A 15,847-nucleotide genomic window follows, 5' to 3' on the forward strand; every position below is an offset into this window, starting at 1 on the left:
TTAAACCTACCAGTTACATATGCTCGCCTGGAACAGCACACTACTTTGGTAGATTCGATTTGCTCACTAATATATACTGCAATCAAAAGTATCCAGACACCTGGCTGAAAATGACTTAAACATTCATGGAGCCTGCCATCGGTAATGCTGGAATTCAGTATAGTGTTGGCCCACCATTAGCCTTGATGACAGCTTCCGCTCTCGCAGGCATACGTTCAGTCAGGTGCTGGAAGGTTTCTTGGGGAATGGCAGCCCATTCTACACAGAGTGCTGCACTGAGGAGAGGTATCGATGTCGGTCGGTGAGGCCTGGCACGAAGGTTTTCCAAAACCTACCGAAGGTGTTCTATAGGATTCAGGTCAGGACTCTGTGCATGTCAGTCCATTACAGGGATGTTATTGTCTTGTAACCACTCTGCCATAGGCCGTGCATTATGAATAAGTGCTCGATCGTGTTGAAAGATGCAATCGCCATCCCCGAATTGCTCTTCAACAGTGGGAAGCAAGAAAGTGCTTAAAACATCAATGTAGGCCTGTGCTGTGATAATGTCACACAAAACAAGGGGTGAAAAGCATGACCACACCACAACACCACCGCCTCTGAATTTTATTGTTGGCACTACACATGCTGACAGATGACGTTCTGGGTATTCGCTATACCCACACCCTGCCATCGGATCGCTACATTGTGTACTGTGATTCGTCACCCCACAAAATATTTTTCCACTGTTCATTCATCCAATGTTTACGCTCCTTACACCAAGTGAAGCATCGTTTGGCATTTACCGGCATGGTGTGTGGCTTATGAGCAGCCACTCGACCATGAAATCAAAGTTTTCTCACCTCCTGCCTAACTGTCATAGTACTTGCAGTGGATCCTGATGCAGTTTGGAATTCCTGTGTGATGGTCTGGTTAGATATCTGCCTATTAGACATGACGACCCTCTTCTACTGTTGGCGGTCTCTGACAGTTAAGATGAGGTCAGCCTGTACACTTTTGTGCTGTACGTGTCCCTTCACGTTTACACTTCACTATCACATCAGAAACAGTGAACCTACGGATGTTTAGGAGTTTGGGAATCTCGTCTAGACATTTGACACAAGTGACACTCAATCACCTGACCACGTTCGAAGTAAGAGTTCCACAGAGCACCCCATTCTGCTCTCTCATGATGTCTAATGACTTCTGAGGTCGCTGATATGGAGTACCTGGCAGTAGGTGGCAGCACAATGCACCTAATATGAAAAAGTATTTTCTTTTGGGGGTGTCTGAATACTTTGATCACATAGTGTATATTGGATATTACTGTTGCCTATAAATTTATGTTGTAGAGCAGGTCCTGTTATTTAGTCCCAGCTAATAATTTTCTTCATCATGCTTGGATCCTCTTCCCTGAAGATTTCATGAATTAGCTGGAGAAAAAGCTCATTTCTTTCCTCAAATCACATAAAGAATTCACACCCAGAGTTCCATCATTTCAACTACATATTGTCAAATATTCCTTTAATAGAATGTGGTTTACAATGAGCACCAGACTTCTCCTCTCTGGTCCATATACAATAAACTGAATTACATTACAAATACATAACATTCATTGCTAATACATGCGCTCTTATTTTTCCTTGGTGGGTCATCGTAACACCTTCTATCAGTGGCTGCTAGGAATAACATTTCTACCACAGCAAGTGATGACGTCCATTCACCACTCATGCCCATGGGAGGGCAACTCCTGCATATATTCTTGGCTCTGCATAAACAAAGCATAGTGATAGTGTTTTGCTCCTCTAGCTCAATTAATTTAAAATAAGTTTTTCTCTCTATATTCACATGAATATCTTCCATTTCTCGAAGTGCCAAAGAGTGCACCGTAGTATTTCCTAATAAAATGTGCAGTTAGGAGCACGCCACCATTGGAGACGCTGGCAATCATGGGGATTTTCTTGAAATGAGCCAATCATTAACTTCGCAGTCTGCGTCTACCAAACGTAATTCGAATGAAGCTCCCGATTCAAAGACCCTCCCAGGTGCACCATGGTTCCTCGTGGTTTCATATTCTGAAGACAGTTAGTCCTTTGTAATGGTAAGTCCATTTCTTATTCTGAAAGATGTTTATGCAATTGCCTGCCCTGTGAAATCCTGCTCTCATTTACACAATAGCACTTTGGTTGTAGAGACTACTTCTGATTCTCAAGCACAACTGCTTGCCGCTTCACTTCTCCACAGCTATCCTGTTCATGTCGAGGCCCATAGAACTCTGAATTCTTCGTGTGGTGTTATTTATACTAGGCTGTTCAATGGTCTGACTGAGGCAGAAATCCAAATGTACCTCTCTGATCAGGATGTCATTGCCACCCATTGGGTGAGAAAAAAGGTAGTGCATCCTTAGTTCCCACACGCACCCTTTTTCTCACCTTTGATAGCGGCTCTCCTCTCAAAGATCAAAGCAGGCTATGAAGTCATCACAGTCTGATTGTACATTCTGAACCCGATGCACTGCTACCAGTGTCATCATTTCAACCACAGGGATGTGCACGAGGATGACTGTCTGCCTCTTCTTCCTCCTCCCAGCTGTATCAACTGCAATGGCAACCACGCTGCCACCTCTCAAAATTCCTCCTGGGCCGAAGTCATCTGCTACACAATTGGCAGGCCGAAAAGGACAGAAGGAATACTCCTGCGAGTCTTTCTCAGTCAAACAAAAGCAAATGGTTCTCTGCTTTGTCAACTCAGAGATCCTCTTAAACAGTGTCGCCATGTGATACCCTCGCCCGCCCAATCTGTGTGTCACCGGTGTGCATTGCCAGCAGTTTTTCTGTCCTGGACTCTGCAGATCAACAGAGGGTGAATACCAATGCCTCTGTAGATCTTGTGGAACAGGACCCTCCTGCCTCTGCGCCCTGTAGCAGTGGGTGTTTGAAGACTGGCACTTGGCAGCTGCCGAGCTGACACCCCCCTACATTTTTCCCTCCTCCCCTTTCCTCTTTGACTCTCCTTCACCCTCAGGGGCACAGCATTGATTTGGTGGGTACGGGCTTGGCGACCTCGGGGTTCCTGAGCTGGGGACTTGTAAGTGCTGCCAATCCTCCATCAACAAATAAACTCTGGGCATGCTGCAGCAACCATCGCACGACATGGCGGTGGAATGTTGTGTGTCTCAGGGAAAGGGGATCTTGGCTTAACTGCCCGGATCGCAAGAATGGGATAAACCTCTATAAAAAAACTTCCCAATCTCAAGGTGTGTCGCGTGCTGATGGTACACATGGCTGTTGAAGTGGAACAGTCTTTAGTGGGCAACCTCTGGGGAACATGCTGTATCTTGGTTGTACAAATCTCACTCAGGCACATGGGGCTCTATCTGAGTGGACCCTTATTTCCATAGCTGCCTGTGGGGCTGTGATGGAAACCTCGAAATCATCTTTTGCTCCCAGCAGGAAGGGTTTACTGCCTGGGAATATTCACACCCATTTGTCCAAAAGAATGAGAGGGGCTAGTCCTCCTGATACTAAGAATACTTTGGACTGCAGTAACAGGGCTCATGGAGTCATGAATAACAATGTGTTTCGGGTGATAAAGAGGAAAGATGGGATATTTGAAAAAGTGTCCCCCTTTTATATCCATAAGTGTTTGGGAGGCCTTGCTATAACATTAAAATCTATACAATGATTGTGTAATGGTTCATTGTTGGTCGGAACTAACAGGTCAAAGCAGGTAGACCTTCTTAAAAAATCGCAGAAACTGGGCCTCTCAACGCCCCCTTTCCCCCCTCACCCTCGAAGCAACAAGGTGCGGGGAAAGGCTCACAACATTCAGGTTGAAAGCTGTCCCGAGTGCTGTCAGATGTCATTCTTTCCTGTCTGACTGATGAGGAGGATATAAAGGAGTTAGATGCCTTGGATCCAAGCAGCCGCTCCACTCTCCCTCACTCTTAAAGTGCTTAAACTCCCTGGTGCAAAGATAGGGGTAAATTAAAACCATACCGATGGCATGGCTTGCATACTACAGTGGAAGATGAATGGGTTCAAGGCTCATGTGGAGGAACTGAAACTCCTAGCACAGGCACGTCCCTTGTGCTTTTGTTTACAAGAAATGCATTTTAAAGATACAGATGTCCCTGTGCTACAGGGATATACAATATACCGCAAGGATCACTTATTGGGGGAAGGGGCCAAGGGAGGTTCAGTGTTTCACTAATGTGCACCACTCCTCTGCTCTCCTCTTGGCTACTGACCTGCAAGCAGTTGCAGTTCAAATTCATGTGTTGAAGGATCAGTTTGCTTACTCTATTTACCTCTGCAAGATGCACTAGACTCTGAGCCTCTCACGGATCTTATCGCACAACTCCCGTGACCATTCCTCCTCCTGGGAGACTTCAATGCCCATCATGTCCTCTCGGGCTCGACCGATACTTGCCCTTGTGGTCAGGTTTTGGAGGGTGTCATGATGTAGCAAGAGTTGTGCATCCTCAACATGGGTATTCACATACATTTCTCTGCTGCTACTGGGTCGTTCTCAGCCATCAACCTCTCTTTCTGTTCTCCTGCCCTTGCTGTCTGTTCACTGGGAGGTCATTGGTTTCCTTCATTCCAGTGACCACTTCTCAATAGCCTTCACGTAATAAATGGCTCACCATCTGAAGTTAAGCCCCCAAAATGGATGATCAGCAGGGCTAACTGGATGCAGTTTAGCCAGTTGGCTGTGTTCAAACACTGCAACAGCATCCAAGGGTGGGTGGACCACATTGTAGGAGTGAGACATCATGCCACTGACCTCTCCAGCCCACAGTCCTCAGGTCATTTTCCTTGTAATTGGCTTTTACCACATTTTTCTTTCTTCAGTATATTTATGTATCATACATTTTGCACATCAGGTTGAATAGTTTTGTTATGGTTGGCTCTGCCAAGGATCTCAATTGAAGGAGTATCGTCTTATCACATGTGTTTCGTTTAGGCTCCAGTCTCCCAGTGATCTGCTAAATTCTTTTCAGTATAGTATCTCCCATCTCATCTTCATTTAGTGTCTTGTCCTGTTCCATTATATTTCCACTGTCTAGCCCTTGTGTATATTGTTTCCATATTTTAGTGTTCCCTTCTTTGATTATTACTGACTTGTCAGCTGAGCTCCTGATATTCACACAGTTATTTCTCTTTTCTCCAAAGATCTGTTAAATTTTCCTATGGGTGGCATATGTGCATTCCTAGTTAGACATGCTTCTACAGCCTTTCAATTTTTTTCCCTGTTTGTCAATTGCTGGCCTAATGATCCCAGTCCCAATGAGAATTTTTCTCTCTCCTAACGTGTTGAATAATTGACTTCATCTTGTACATATTTCTTAAATTTCATAATCTGTATAAACTTCTATTACTGTGGTGGGTATTAGTTGAGTGTCTCTTTTGGCCGGAACTGTGTATTCACTATGTTGGTTTTAGTGGGTTACCTGCATTTTGATTTTCTTCTTGTACGTACTCTAACAGAAAAAATACATTCAATGTGTATGTGTTTGAGGAATAAACTGAAAATTAAATGCTTTCCACCAAACTGGTACCTCATCTTCCAGTCCAGTATGATCGGGAAACTAGGTGGACAGTGAAACAAAAATAGTATCTCTGAAGAAAAGGAATTTTTGACAAGTGTAAAAGGCACACACAAAAATTCTAAAGACAGTGTTCCAAATGTTATTTGTTTACTTGACATAAGGTGAAAACAGTTATCATAAAGTTAACTTAAGAAATTCTTAAAAAATTAAAATTGTCTTACTAGGTATGATTCTAATACAACAGGCCACTCAGTTGTTAGTATAAGTGTTTGGTTTCAGCTATAAATAAGGAAATATGCCTCCATACTCGGTTTCTGATAGTGTATATTGACAGTAACTCCACTCTGTCACTTTAATATTGGTTCTGAACATAAGCGAAGCAGATAGGAGATGGGCAGTCAAGAAGTATTTGTGGGCTAAGGCCAACAGTTACTGACTACACACTTCTTAAAAACAAAAAGAAAGAATCCATGTGCGAACAGTTCAAAAGTAAAGAATACATAAATTTCTGTGGTGGTCAGGACTACTAAGCAGCATAAACATTTTCAGATAGCCAGTACTCATTTTATATAAAACGCAAAACTCTCTCTCTTTCAAAAAGAAAATTTTAGGACTTCCCTAAACGAATTGTGTTCATTGAACATTTTTGATACAACTGACAGAAAATTGTAGGTTTCTCATTTTCCTTTCTTTCAGGTAAAATACCCATTGAGGCCAAATTTCCTATGTGGCACAGTGACTCCTCAGATGCGATTAGTCCTAGTGGACTGGTTATTTGAGGTACAGGTTCAGTTTTCTTTACTATCAGAGACTATTTTGCTGGCAGTAGCTATCATAGATAGATACTTACAGGTAAGAAACATTTTGTATTCTATACATTTGTAATTTTGAAAGTTATCTTTATGGTGAGAAATAATTATTTGTATGCCTTGATATTTGTAGTGTTAAGTCAGTGACTTAAATAATACATACATTCATGCAGGTGATTTATTGTGAGAGATTCCAAAATCAGTTGCAGATGTAATGCACAAATATTGGAGAATAGAGTTAAAAGAGAATATTGTAATTGGATAGATAAAAAAGCTACTCGCCAAGTGTCAGCAGAACACACAAGTAAAAGGAGGTTATAATTAGGCATGCTTTTGGAGCCAGTGGCTCCTTCAGGCAGAAGGGTTGAAGGGAGAAAAAGATGGGTGAAGGAAAAGGAGAGGCCTAGGAAAAGTGGTAGATTTCAGGGAAAGTCAACCACAACTGTGGGTCAAGGGAGTTACCAGATTGCCATCTTTTTTGACTTACATAAAGCATATGACACGACTTGGCGACGACATATCCTTGCCACATTGTATGAGTGAGGTCTCCGGGAACCACTCCCAATTTTTATCCAAAGCTTCCTGTCACTCCATACTTTCCGTGTCCAAGTTGGTGACTCCTATAGTTCCATCCATATCCAGGAGAATGGAGTCCCGCATTCTCTGTATTGAGTCTGTCTCTATTTTTAGTGGCCATTAATGGTCTAGCCGTAGCAGTCGGGCCCTCCGTCTCACCTTCTCTGTATGCAGATGACTTTTGTATTGCTGCTCCAGTATTGTTGTTGCTGAGCAGCACGTCCAGGGAGCCATCCACAAGGCGCAGTCATGGGCTCTAGCCCACGGCTTCCAGTTTTCAGCCGCAAAGTCGTGTGTCACGCACTTCTGTCGGCGCCGTACCGTTCATCCGGAACCCACACTTTACCTTAATGACGATCCACTCTCTGTAATGGAGACACACAAATTCCTAGTACTGGTTTTCGACACTCAATTGACTTGGCTCCCTCATCTTCGTCAGCTTAAGCAGAAGTGCTGGCAGCACCTCAATGCCCTCCATTGCCTGAGCAACACCAATTGGGGTGCAGATTGCTGCACGCTGCTGCAGCTCTACAGAGCCCTTGTCCAATCCTGAATTCCCCCTGCGGGTTCGGGGGTTAGAATAGGCCCGCGGTATTCCTGCCTGTCGTAAGAGGCGACTAAAAGGAGTCTCACATGTTATGGCCTTATGTGATGGTCCCCTCTCGGGTTTGACCTCCATCTTTCTAAATTATTCTGAAGAGCGAGCCAATTGGGGAAGGGCGCCTTACATGGTGCACTGTATCCGTCGTGCAATTAGACCTTTAGCCGGCTTTCACGTCGTTGCAATGGTGTCCCGCTCGTTTTCGATCTTTAGGGCGGGGATACGTCCCTGGGTGCGATTACCACGCTGCCCTCTGCAGTGTTTCTTTTAACTGCGACGACGACCTTGGACAGTTTTGCACCTAAGATCCAGCACGGTAGCCAGTCCGTTGTGGTGGGGCCGCCATGTACCCTCTTGGTTGTAGCCCCCTGACAACACAGGGATCGCTCTACTGATGCCTGTGCCGTTAACTCCCCACGTATGCCAAGGAGTAGATGCCTATTCTCCTGGGGTATCAGGACTCCCGGCAACGGCCATCCTGCCAGGTGGCCTTTGCTGTGGCTGGGTGGCGCCCGTGGGGAGGGCCCTTGGTCGGAGTAGGTGGCATCAGGGCGGATGACCCGCAATGAAGCGTGGTACATCATCTCTCGCTGGCGGCCAGCTGCCAGCAGTCTCTAAGCGTTCTCGGGCTCAATTTAATGCTCAGAAGTACGATCCGAAAACGTTCCCCTCCCTGGCCACGCCGTGGGAAGAGCGTAAGTCCCAGGATGGAGGTAACAGTTATTCGCCCCGATTCTTAGTTTGCACGAGAGCTGATGGGGAGTCTTTTCTCTCCACAAAGCCTCAGTTCTTCGTCGAGCATTTAGAGGACAAGTTTGGGGAGGTGGAGGGCTTGTCTAAAATGCGCTCTGGCTCAGTACTGATACAAACGGCATCCTCCGCCCAGTCACGCAGGTTACTTGCTTGTGCCAAGTTGGGGGATGTTAACGTTACTATTACTCCACATAAGAGTTTAAATATGGTCCAGGGTGTTATTTTCCATAGGGACCTCCTTTTGCAGTCTGATGACGAGCTGCGCGCCAACTTAGAACATAGAGGTGTTCATTTCGTCCGGCGCGTTCATCGGGGTCCGAGGGACAATCAGGTTGCTACCGGTGCCTTCATCTTGGCCTTCGAGGGTGATACGTTACCGGAAAAGGTTAAGGTGATGGTCTACCGATGTGACGTCAAGCCCTATATCCCTCCCCCGATGCGGTGCTTCAAGTGCTGGAAGTTCGGCCATATGTCTTCCCGCTGCACTTCCAGCCTCACATGTCGAGATTGCGGACGCCCATCTCATCCCGATACTCCATGTGCCCCGCCTCCCATCTGCGTCAACTGCGGGGAGCACCATTCACCTTGCTCGCCAGACTGCAGAATATTCCAGAAAGAGCGAAAAATCATGGAATATAAGACCCTGGACCGAATGACTTATACTGAGGCCAAACGGAAATACGACCGATTACATCCAGTGCGAATGACAACTTCCTACGCCACTGCTACAACACCTGTGCTAGCCCCATCAGTTTCGCGCCTTCCGGCCGGATCGACGAGTGGTACAACTCCTCCTGCCCCCTTGCCAGTGGGGGGCTCTACCCACCGGGTTGCTCCTGTGCCACCTACCTCAGGAGCAACACCATCCCCCCCATCGGGGACGTCGGTCCCCGCTTCTAAGCCGGAGAAGTGTCAAACTTCTTCAGCTTCTCACGCTCGCAAGGGGTCCCTTGGGTCCCTCCCTTCCCAGGTTTCCACCGGCGGGAAGGCTGACGATAGACAGTGGCGTAAGTGCCCACAATCTGCAGGTCGAAGGGCTTCCCGATCCTCCTCAGTCCTGGAGACTGAATCGGTGAAGCCCTCCCAGCCAGTTAAACCCAAGGAGCAGCGTGAGAAATCAAAGAAGAGCAGCTCTAAGCCCAAGGAACGCGCGGTGGTAGCCACCCCATCGCTACCTTCTAGCTTTGCGTCTGAGGACGAGGTGGAGATTCTGGCGTCCGCTGAGGACCTCGATCTCGCCGGTCCCTCAGACGCCGTGAATAGCAATAGCAGTAGCACGGGTGCTCAATCGGAGGCAGCAGGTGACACAGCGGCATAATCTGCCGTCCCAGTCCCGGCACGCCTTTCTCAGCCATGGACAAAACCATCCTCCAGTGGAACTGCAGCGGTTTCTTCCACCATCTAGCTGAGCTCCGCCAACTTATCAGCCTTCACCCTTTCCTCTGCATTGCTCTGCAGGAAACTTGGTTTCCAGCAATGCGCACCCCCGCCCTCCGTGGCTATCGGGGTTATTATAAGAACCGAGCAGCTTATGAAAGGGTGTCTGGTGGCGTCTGCATCTATGTCCTTAACTCTCTTCACAGCGAGTCTGTCCCTCTACAAACAGCTTTAGAGGCTGTCGCTGTTAGGGTGTGGATGCCGCAGGCTCTTACCGTCTGCAGTCTTTACCTTCCGCCGGAGGGTGATGTCGCGCAGCATGTCCTGGCTGCACTGATAGCCCAATTGCCGCCACCTTTCTTATTACTGGGCGACTTTAATGCCCATAACCCTCTGTGGGGTGGGTCAGTGGCAACAGGTCGAGGCGCCACTGTTGAGCATTTATTGTCGCAGCTCGATCTCTCGATTTTGAATGATGGTGCCTCCACACACTTCAGTGTGGTGCATGGCACCTACTCCGCCATTGACCTTTCAATCTGTAGCCCTAGCCTCTTACCATCTGTCCACTGGAGGTGTGCATGACGACCTGTGTGGTAGTGACCACTTTCCGATTTTTCTGTCACTACCACAGCGTCACTCTTCTGGGCGCCCTAGCAGATGGGCTATGAATAAGGCTGACTGGGACTTGTTCTCCTCCACTGCCGCTATTGAGCCTCTCTCAACTGATGCCATTGATGCGGTGGTTACATCAGTCACCGCCGGCATCGTCACTGCCGCCGAGTCTGCCATTCCCCGTTATTCTGGGTCCCCTCGGCGGAGGGCTGTGCCTTGGTGGTCGCCTGAGATCGCTGAAGCGATTAAAGATCGCCGGCGGGCGCTCCAGCGTCACAAGCGACATCCCTCCATGGACCACCTTATCGCCTTCAAACGGCTGCGTGCGCGGGCCCGCCTCCTTATCCGCCAAGGCAAGGAGGAGTGCTGGGAGCGGTATGTGTCCACCATTGGACTCCATGTCACTCCATCGCAGGTCTGGGCCAAGATTCGACGGGTCTTCGGCTATCGGACCCCTGCCAGCGTCCCTGCGCTCTCACTGAATGGAGCAGTTTGTACTGACTCCGACGTCATTGCAAACCGCTTAGCAGAGCATTTTGCTATGAGTTCCGCTTCTGCGAATTACCCCCAGGCCTTCTGCTCCATTAAAGAGCGGATGGAACGTCGGAGCCTTTCTTTTCGCACCAACGCTTCTGAACCCTACAACGCTCCATTCAGTGAGTGGGAATTTCAGAGTGCCCTTGCCGCTTGCCCTGATACCGCTTCCGGGCCAGATCGCATCCACTGTCAGATGCTGAAACACCTTTCAGTGGACTGCAAGCGACGCCTCCTCGACCTTTACAACCGTCTCTGGGTCGAGGGTGAGTTTCCGTCGCAATGGCGGGAAAGTATTGTCATCCCCATTTTGAAACCTGGAACGAACCCTCTGGAGGTGGACAGCTACTGTCCCATTAGTCTCACCAACGTTCTTTGCAAGTTGCTTGAACGGATGGTGAGCCGGCGCTTAAATTGGGTGCTGGAGTCTCGGGGCCTTCTGGCTCCGTCTCAGGGTGGGTTCCGTAAAGGCCGCTCCGCCACCGACAATCTGGTGAGCCTTGAGTCGGCCATCCGTACAGCCTTTGCCCGCCGTCAGCACCTGGTCGCTGTCTTTTTCGACATGCGGAAGGCGTACGATACGACATGGCGTCATCACATCCTTTCTACGCTTCATGGATGGGGTCTTCGGGGCCCTCTGCCGATCTTTATCAGAAATTTTCTGTCGTATCGTACCTTCCGCGTGCAAGTCGCGGCCTCGTATAGTTCCTCCCTCGTCCAGGAGAACGGGGTACCCCAGGGCTCTGTCCTCAGTGTCTGCCTGTTTTTAATTGCAATAAACGGTCTCGCTGCGGCAGTAGGAAATTCTGTTTCTGCTTCCCTGTATGCTGACGACTTCTGTCTTTACTATAGTTCTATTAGCATTGCAGCAGCTGAACGTCAGCTACAGGGCGCAATCCGCAAGGCGCAGTCTTGGGCTGTAGCGCGTGGTTTTCAGTTTTCGGCTGCCAAGACCCGCGTTATGCATTTCTGCCGGCGCCGAACGGTCCATCCTGAGCCGCGGCTTTATCTTGCCGACGAACTTCTTGCTGTGGTGGAGACCCACAGGTTTTTGGGTGTCCTTTTTGATGCCCGGTTGACTTGGCTGCCTCATATCCGGCAGCTTAAACAAGCGTGTTGGCGGCATCTCAACGCCCTGCGTTGTTTGAGCCACACCCGCTGGGGCGCCGCCCGATCTACCCTGTTGCGGCTCTACCAGGCGTTAATCCAGTCTCGCCTGGATTATGGGTGCCTAGCTTATGGCTCAGCATCCTCATCTGCGTTGCGGGTGCTGGACCCAATTCTCCACAGCGGGATACGCCTTGCCACTGGTGCTTTCCGCACCAGCCCTGTGGACAGCGTCCTAGTGGAGGCAGGTGTACCTCCACTGCGGTTCCGACGCCAACGTTTGCTGGCCGCTTATGCTGCCCATGTTTTTAGCTTGCCCGGGCATCCAAATTATCGTGTCCTGTTCCCACAGTCAGTCGTCCATCTGCCAGACCGTCGGCCCCGGTCGGGTTGTCCGATCGCCGTACGCATCAAGGAGCTTCTCTGCGGGCTTGGGTTTTTCCCAGTTCCACCTCCTTTCCGGGCGCCTCTGCGTACACCCCCGTGGTGTGTTCCTCGCCCTTGCCTTCGGCTCGACTTGGCACAGGGCTCGAAGGACTTGGTCCCTCCAGAGGCCTTCCGCCGCCGCTTTTATTCAATCCTGGCCACGTATCAGGGCTCTGGAATTGTTTACACCGACGGTTCGATGGTTGCTGGTCGTGTCGGGTATGCGCTAACTCTAGGGGACCATTCTGAACAACGGTCCTTGGCGGCTGGCTGCAGCGTTTACACTGCTGAGCTAGTCGCCATCTTTCGTGCCCTAGAGTATATCCGCTCCTGCTCAGGTGAGTCCTTCGTTATCTGTAGCGATTCCCTGAGCGGTTTACGAGCTCTCGACCAGTGTTTTCCTCGTTCTCGTCTGGTGATGGCTATCCATGAGTCCCTGCATACTCTTGCGCGTTGCGGCCACTCTGTGGTCTTTGTGTGGACCCCCGGTCATGTCGGTATCCCGGGCAATGAACATGTTGACCGCCTGGCGAAAGAGGCCACGAGTAAACAGTCTCTGGACGTTGGCCTCCCAGAGACTGATTTGCGGGCAGTCCTCCGCCGAAAAGTTTTTGCGCTTTGGGACGCTGAATGGTGCAATCGGATCATGCCCAATAAACTCCGTGCCATCAAGGAGACGACGACTGTGTGGCGGTCATCCCTGCGAGCCAACCGCAGGGACTCTGTCATCCTTTGTCGGCTCCGCATTGGCCACTCCCACCTGACACACAGTTATTTACTGCGCCGGGAGGACCCTCCTGTATGTCGCTGCGGGGCGGCTTTGACAGTGGCCCACATTTTGTTGGCCTGCCCCCTTTTAGCTGTGGTCAGGCAGACATTTGCGCTGCCTGATACGCTCCCTGCCCTCTTATGTGATGACCCTGGTATGGCTGACTTAGTTTTCCGTTTTATTCGGGCAGGGGGTTTTTATTATTTACTCTGAGTGTTTGTTCTGTTCTTTTGTGTTGATTCTGGCCATTGGCCTACGATTTTACGCTGAGTTTTTAATGTGTTCTCGGTGGTTGGCTTTTCCTTTTTCTCTATGGTTGGCCAACCACTGTCACACTCTGTGTGATTTTAATTTGTTTCGTCTGATCTCTGTAGGAGTATCTCTTGTCCTGTGTCATCTGACGTCTTTCCTGTTGTTCGTTTTAATTCTCTTTGGGTGGTTTTACTTTTTTTTTGGAAAAAGGGACCGATGACCGTCGCAGTCTGGTCCCTTTAATCCCCCCCAAACCAACCAACCAACCAATCCTGAATTGACTATGGGAGTGTGGTTTATGGTTCAGCAGCACCTTCAACATTGTATTTGCTCGACCCTGTGCACCACTGTGGGGTTTGATTAGCGACAGGAGCTTTTAGAATGAGTCTGGTGACCAACGTACTGGTGGAAGCTGGTGTCCCTCCACTACAGATCAGACTTGCACAACTGCTCGCCAGTTATACAGCACACATTCATAGTTCCCCTGTGCATCTGAATTACCATCTCCTTTTCCTGCCCACATTGGCGGCCCAGATCGGGGCTAATGATTGCGGTTCGCGTGCGGTCCCTTCTCTCAGAACTGAAGTCCTTCCCTTTACCACCTCTGCTTGCGGCCCGTTCACATACAGCTCCATGTTGTACGCCTCGGCCCTAGTTTTGTCTGGACCTTTTGCTTTGCCCTAAGGACTCCGTTAATCCCACCATTCTCCGCTGTCATTTCCTCTCGATTCTTGACATGTTCTGGGGCTCTGAAGTGGTTTACACTGGCTGATGGTCACGTAGGCTTTGCATTTGTTCATGGAGGACATATTGAGCAGCACTCCTTGCGAATTGGCAGCAGTGTTTTCACTGCAGAGCTGGCGGCCATATCTCGTGCTCTTGAGTCATCCGCTCATGCCCTAGCAAGTCATTTCTCCTGTGTACTAACTCATTGAGCAGCCTACAAGCTGTCGACGAGTGCTACCCTCGCCACCCTCTGGTAGTGTCCATTCAGGAGTCCATCTATGCCCTGGGACAGTCCCATTGTTCCATGGTGTTTGTGTGGACCCCAGGACACATTGGAATCCCCGGCAACGAATTTGCCGACAGGCTGGGCAAACAGGCGATGCAGAAACTGCTTCTGGAGATAGGCATCTCCGAAAGCTGACCTGGGTTCTGTCTTAACCGCAGGGTTTTAAGGCTTTGGGAGACAGAATGGCATAACAGCACCCACAACAAACTGTGTGTCATTAAGGAGACTATGAATGTGTGGCAGTCTTCCATGCGGGCCTGTCGCAGGGAATCCGTTGTTCTCTGCTGGCTCCGCATTGGCCACATGTGGCTAGTGCATGGCTACCTACTCCGTCATGAGGACCCACCTCAGAGTTGCTGTGGCTCCCAAATGAGTCATCCATATCTTGCTGGACTGCCCGCTTTCTGCTGCTCTGCGGCAGACTTTTAACTTTCCCAGCACCCTGCCTTCAGTGTTGGGTGACAATGCCCGTTTTACGTTTTATCCGTGAGAGTGGGTTTTATATTTCTATATAGGTTTTAGCGCATGTCCTTTGTCCCTCTGTGTCTTCCACCCTAGTGCTTTTAGGGTGGAGGTTTGAATGTGTTGCAGAGTGGCTGGCTTTTCCTTTTTATTCTCATGGTTGGCCAGCCACTGTAATCTGATTTCATGTTTTACTCTCTTCTGTTTCTAGCGTCTCTCTGTTTTCTTGTCCTCTTTTGTTCCTTTTAGTGTTCATTGCCTTCCCTTTGTTGTTGTGGCTTTTCCTTTCTTTCCATTTCGTGTTATATGTTTCATCCATTTTATTCTCAAACTTGTGGCACTGTTTTATTAGGAACAAGGCACCAATGACTTCGTAGTTTGGTCCCTTCTCCCGCCTTTAAACCAACCAACCAACCAACCCCCCTTTGCCTCATGTGTCCTTCCTTACTCTGCCACATCTCCATCTGCTGAGGCCACTGCTTTCAGTAATTGAAATGTTTTGGTGTCTGTCTGGTTGTGTGTGTGTGAATGTGTGTGCTGTTACTAGAAAAAAAGAAAGCAAGAGCTTGAAAGCTAGTGTTAACTGCTTTCTATTACATGTTTGTGTGTGCCACACACCATTCTTCCATAGGTATGTCATTGCCTTTTCCTGATTTTATGTAATTTCCATCTAGGTATTTCAATTATTGTGTTGTTTGATTAATTTTGCGGTTGGTTATGCAATTTCAATACATTTAACTACTGTGTTAAGGAAGAAGAGAGTAAAGCAAAATGGACAACATTCCTTTGTGCTTGGGTTGCTGTGGTTTTTGTGGTGGTGAGCGGTCGTAGTCAGCCCTCTTCCCACCCCTGCCCCCTCAAATTGGGTAACAGCAACACAGCATTCTGCTTAAGTTTTCCTTAAATCTTTCCATTGGTTTGTACAAGACACAACAATCTCTCAATTCTTCACCTGAGATCGTGCTGTTACTGAAATACCTTGCCATGTAGTAATACCTTTCCATTGATAGTTTAGTGTGGACTG

The 15,847-nt window shown here is 48.7% G+C and overlaps 1 protein-coding gene across 3 annotated transcripts in view; it reads left to right on the top strand.

The window, feature by feature from the left end:
- LOC126092231 (G2/mitotic-specific cyclin-B-like) overlaps window positions 1-15,847 on the top strand; it is a 46,505-nt gene that overhangs the window by 19,898 nt on the left and 10,760 nt on the right. For all 3 annotated transcript variants that reach the window (XM_049907733.1, XM_049907731.1, XM_049907732.1), the window contains exon 4: window positions 6,230-6,385. In XM_049907733.1, the coding sequence (XP_049763690.1) occupies window positions 6,230-6,385 (156 nt within the window). The remainder of the gene's footprint in view (window positions 1-6,229; window positions 6,386-15,847) is intronic.

The sequence above is a fragment of the Schistocerca cancellata genome, chromosome 7 (assembly GCF_023864275.1).
Source record: "Schistocerca cancellata isolate TAMUIC-IGC-003103 chromosome 7, iqSchCanc2.1, whole genome shotgun sequence".
Taxonomy (NCBI): domain Eukaryota; kingdom Metazoa; phylum Arthropoda; class Insecta; order Orthoptera; family Acrididae; genus Schistocerca; species Schistocerca cancellata.